The 5,329-nt window shown below is 53.4% G+C and overlaps 1 protein-coding gene across 1 annotated transcript; it reads left to right on the top strand.

Annotated features, from left to right (window-relative positions):
• The first annotated feature begins 1,729 nt into the window (after positions 1–1,729).
• On the top strand, positions 1,730–5,096 carry SIX1 (SIX homeobox 1). Its single transcript, XM_036271135.1, has 2 exons — positions 1,730–2,578; positions 4,578–5,096. Exons 1-2 carry the CDS (start codon positions 2,019–2,021, stop codon positions 4,870–4,872), a joined length of 855 nt encoding a protein of 284 aa, XP_036127028.1. The 5' UTR covers positions 1,730–2,018; the 3' UTR covers positions 4,873–5,096.
• Positions 5,097–5,329: the final 233 nt, after the last annotated feature.

Below are 5,329 nucleotides of genomic sequence, written 5' to 3'. Positions count from 1 at the left end.
TTAAAATGTACATTACAGGGTACCCTGGACTGGGTGCATTATTTCAAAACCATATAAATAATACAAGGGGAAACCCACACAGTGCTTCTCTGTCTCCCACTTGGAGTTGGGCTTTGGCTGGTGGAATAAAAACATTTAAAGAAGACAAACAAGTTTAAAGAGCCTAGAGTCCTTCTTTGCATTCACTAAGAGGGTGCATTTAAATCAAAAGCATTTTTGAAGTGTACTGACAATTCTGTTTTGAACTTATCTAATCAGAGATAAGTATAGTCATAAAGTCACTCTCCTTCCACCATTTGGCTCCCCTTATCTCCACAGCATTGTTCTTATCTTCTGCCAGTCTCAGCTACTGACAATAGATTATCTTTGTTTAGAGACGCTAATTGTTTTCAAAATCTTTTTAGTAATTGCTTTGGAACAAGGTGTGCAAATGAGGCTTAAGATAATTACAGCTTCATTTGTTTGTGCAGTTTTACTAAGCATTCTCCACACATACACAAAATAACAGATGATGGGACTGAAATTGCAGGACATCTCTCATTCCCTGGCAGTAAAATAGGCCAGCATCGCAATCTACACACTCTCTCTCTCTCTCTCTCTCTCTCTCTCTCACACACACACACACACACACACACATACACACACACACACACACCCCTCTTTATTTACTCTTCTTGGAGCTGCTCTTGTCCTCTCTTTGAGGAAAGTGTCCCTCTCAGAGCAGGGCAAGGATTATGTTACAAACGGACGCCTATTGGAGCCGGACCAGTTTTATTTAATTTACACCCCATCCAGCGCCTTTCATACGAGGTTCCCAAAGCATTTTTGCTAACAGCAAGTAAAGCTTCTGGGCATTCCGCGGTAGCAGAGGTGGGTGGCCCTGGAAAACGCAATCGCGTAGATGGGGAAACTGAGTTCAAAAGCCTGCAGGCTTAAACCATAAAACATTAAGATGCCAAATCACAAATAAACCCTCGGAATCTTTCCATGCTCTACAACTATGCTTTAAACAGCTCTTTCCGCGCTCTCAAATGGTCTCGGGCTTCTGACAATGGGGGAAGCGCTATCCAGCTGAGAGTACGCGTGCCCTTTGGAGGGTGGTGGGGGTGGGGGTGAGGGTGGGGGCCGAGAAGAGAAGAGGAAATTAGGTTTGGCTCCTGGAGCTGAAGCCAGCCCTGAGAGAAGCCACTCTTCAGCGGCTGCAGCCCAGAGCTCTAGTCTGCTCTTGTATTATTTATCTTGTTCCATAAGCTATTCATCAATCCATTATTTATTCATTCCAACATTAAGGTAATTAAATATGAGCTCACCGGGAAAGGGCATGTCTGCAAGGGACAGGGACAGGGGTACGGAGGGGAATTAGAAGGTCTGGAGTCATTGATTTGCGCAGAGATGTGCGCGGCTGCCCTTAGGTGACACTGGAGAGGGGGCTCACGTTGCAGGATCCTGACGCGATCACTCACCCCACCCCCTTCCCGCTCCCGGGCTGCGCGGGTCCTTCCTCACCCCTCCTCCCTCCACCTCGTTTCCCACCTCTCTGGGTCCTGCTCCTCTCACCACTCCCAATCCCCCACTCCACAGCCTCGCCCTCCCCGCGCGGGGCGGTGCGGCCTTCAGGCCTGGCCCGGCGGCGCGCGGGCTGGCCAGCCCCGGATAGGCGCCGCCCGCAGCCAATCAGCGCGCCGGGGACGCTGCGCGCTTTAAGGCAGCTGCCCGGAGAACAGAAACCAAGTTCCCCGGCAACGAGCAGCATCCACCCGGCGGAAGGCTGGAGCCAGCGGGGCCCGAAAGGCTGTGGAGTGAGCCGGCCTCTTCGTGTCCTGCGCGCGCCCCATTCCTCGTCCTGCTCTTTCTGGGCCGCCCACCCCCAATTCTCGACTTGCTATTTAGGCTAGGGAAAGCCTAGGAAGGGGGTTAGGAGCAGCCGCGCCCCCCTCCCTGCGGCCGCCGCCCCCTGCACTTTCGGCTCTGCTCCCTGCCGCGTGCGCCCGGGCACTGCGCTCCGGCAGGCTCCAGCCATGTCGATGTTGCCGTCGTTCGGCTTTACGCAGGAGCAAGTGGCGTGCGTGTGCGAGGTTCTGCAGCAAGGTGGGAACCTGGAGCGCCTGGGCAGGTTCCTGTGGTCTCTGCCCGCCTGCGACCACCTGCACAAGAACGAGAGTGTACTCAAGGCCAAGGCCGTGGTCGCCTTCCACCGCGGGAACTTCCGCGAGCTCTACAAGATCCTGGAAAGCCACCAGTTCTCGCCTCACAACCATCCCAAGCTGCAGCAACTGTGGTTGAAGGCGCACTACGTGGAAGCCGAGAAGCTGCGCGGCCGGCCCCTGGGTGCCGTGGGTAAATATCGGGTGCGCCGAAAATTCCCGCTGCCGCGCACGATCTGGGACGGCGAGGAGACCAGCTACTGCTTCAAGGAGAAGTCGCGGGGCGTACTGCGGGAGTGGTACGCGCATAACCCCTACCCCTCGCCGCGTGAGAAGCGGGAGCTGGCCGAGGCCACCGGCCTCACCACCACCCAGGTCAGCAATTGGTTTAAGAACCGGAGGCAAAGAGACCGGGCCGCCGAGGCCAAGGAAAGGTACGCGGCGCTCTTCCCGCTGCTGGGGCGACCCCGGGATACCTTCCGTTCCCCTCCGCCCCTTTCCGCCCCCGCAGGCACTAGCCACCGCGTCTTCCCCGCCTGCTGGAACCGGTCCGCCGGGCGGCGCCCGGGCCGCCGCAGCACTGCAGCGAAAGTTCATGAACTCTGAGATCGCTTGCTAGGGATGGGGACTCGTTTGATTTGAGCGCCCGCGCGTGGGCTTCTTGGGGTGTGAGTGTCAAGAAATATTGGCGCTAAGTTTTTCATGCCTCCCTGGCTGGTTGGGGCGAGGGGTGGGGGGTGGAGAGTGAGTTTCCAGATCAACTAGAAGGGAAGTGTTGATTGGTAACGCTAGGAAAGGGGTTCGGTGGGGGTTGAGAGTCGTGAACCTTTCTCCTCTTCCTCCCGGGAGGGGTGGAACTGGCCTGAGACTTCTGCTCTGCCCCCACTGCTGTCCGGTGCTTTATTTGAGCTCTCACGCTAGTCTTTTGGGCGAGAGGTCGCCGTTTCATTCCACATTAGCCTTACTAAAGGAGGAGTCTTTTAAAAAATCCACGAAAAGAGCTTTGGGAGAGGTGGTACTGCATTTACTCCCCGGCGCCCCAAGCCCAGAAAGGACTGATCCTCTCTGGGCTCCCTTGCGTGCGGCCGGGAGCCGCGGCTCGTCGGTCTGGCTGTCCGAGCAGCCGCCCCAGATTCCAGTCTCAGGCTTCTCTTGCCTTGGAGCTTAGAAGGCAATATTTTAACAACCTGTCCTTGCCTCCACACTTCTCGCGCCAACACCCCCGGCCACCTGGCCCCGGTCCATCCGCTCACAGTAGTTTCCGACCGAGATTCGGAAGAGCGTGCGGGCGGCTGCGGCGGTGGCGACCCCAGGGAGAGTGCTCCAGAAAGCCGACGAGTCTGGGGGAAACCTGAGCGCCGGGCCAGCTGGATTTCCTTTGTTTGCTTACGAGTCTGGGGCCGAAGATGTCGCCTCTGCTTTCCACTCTGGGTGGAAAGGCAGGGAACTTGGATACATTCAGCTGAAATGGACTTTTTGGGAGAGAGAGACTGGAAGAGAAGGAGAGAGAAGGGGGAGACAGGCAGGCTCTCCGGGTGGGCAGGACAGGCGAGCACTCAGAAGACAGAAGCGCGAAGGGCTTCCAAATCTTGAAGTTTACCCGCACCCAGCGCGGGGACTACCGCCCCAGCACCCCTCACCGGCTCATCGGCTGTGCGGGGTCAAGAAGTTTCCCCTGTGGGAAGGGGTGCGCTGGTGTGGATGTCCGTGGGGTGTTTGAGAGGGCGGCGTGAAGAACTAAGGATTGAGTGAGTAACACGGGGACAGGGATAGTACAGTTCCAGTTAGATTTTAGTTACAGAACGGCGGCCCTACAAGCCAGGCCCGAGGGCCCACTACCTGATGAAATTGGAGAGACTGGCTGCGCTCCCTGTGTTTACTCAGGTCACTGGGCCGCTCTGGACACCACTTCCCATGACCTATCCTGTGTCTCTGAAAGCACAAGCTTCGGGCAGGGGCCGGGAAACCGACGTTTAATTGTTTCCTCAGATGGGAACAGGACAGTTGACTTGATTCACCCCAAACATGTGTGCTTTGGGCACTGTTTGTCCTTTGATCATTTTCTTCACCAACAACCATTTGTTGGAAGAGTTTCAAACTTTTAAACATGGTGCTAGTTGACAGGTATTTAAAAATAACTGTTTGAAGTAATTTTTAAAATAATTGTGTATTTCAAATAAGCTCTGCTGCTCTGGCTTTCTAAAATCTGAAAGAAAATGGGACTGGCTCCCCATTTCTCCAGTCTCCTCAGTCTCAACTTTCCCCAGGACCCTTGGGGATTGGTGGGAGAGCAGAGCTTCCCCATTTGGGTCTATGACTGATTGCACAATGGCCCTTTCCTCCTTCCAGCTCCCCTTCCTCCATCTCACACTTTTTTTAACCTACTTTTTTTTTTTTTTTTTTAACCATATGGTGTTGTCCTCTATTTCTTAGGGAGAACACCGAAAACAATAACTCCTCCTCCAACAAGCAGAATCAACTCTCTCCTCTGGAAGGGGGCAAGCCGCTCATGTCCAGCTCAGAAGAAGAATTCTCACCTCCCCAAAGTCCAGACCAGAACTCGGTCCTTCTGCTGCAGGGCAATATGGGCCACGCCAGGAGCTCAAACTATACTCTCCCGGGCTTAACGGCCTCTCAGCCCAGCCATGGCCTGCAAGCCCACCAGCATCAGCTCCAGGACTCCTTGCTGGGCCCTCTCACCTCCAGTCTGGTGGACTTGGGGTCCTAAGTGGGGAGGGACTGGGGCCTTGAAGCAGCAACTAGGGACACTTGTAAATAGAAATCAGGAACATTTTTGCAGCTTGTTTCTGGGGTTCTTTGTGCATAAAGGAATGGTGGACTTTCACAAATATCTTTTTAAAACTCAAAACCAACAGCAATCTCAAACTTAGTCATCTTCTTTTCTCCGACTCTTTCCACTTTTGCATTTCCCCTCCCAGTACAGATATCAGGAAAAAAAAAACAACAAAAACAAACAAAAAACCCAAACAAACAAAAGCACCTAGTCACCCAGTCTTGGTTCTGTGCAACCCATCTGCCTTCTTCAGTAGTCTTTCTTTTTTTTTTTTCCAATGAATGGTAATTACAAATCAACTGGATTTTATTTCCTTTTAATTTATGGAAAAAAATTTTGGGAAGAGGAAATGAAAAAGAGAGAGAAAGAAGTCAAAATAGTGAAAATAAGA

This window comes from Molossus molossus, unplaced genomic scaffold (assembly GCF_014108415.1).
Source record: "Molossus molossus isolate mMolMol1 unplaced genomic scaffold, mMolMol1.p scaffold_m16_p_1, whole genome shotgun sequence".
NCBI lineage: Eukaryota > Metazoa > Chordata > Mammalia > Chiroptera > Molossidae > Molossus > Molossus molossus.
Note: the sequence above shows the minus strand (reverse complement) of the source record. Positions and strands in the feature narration are given on the sequence as shown.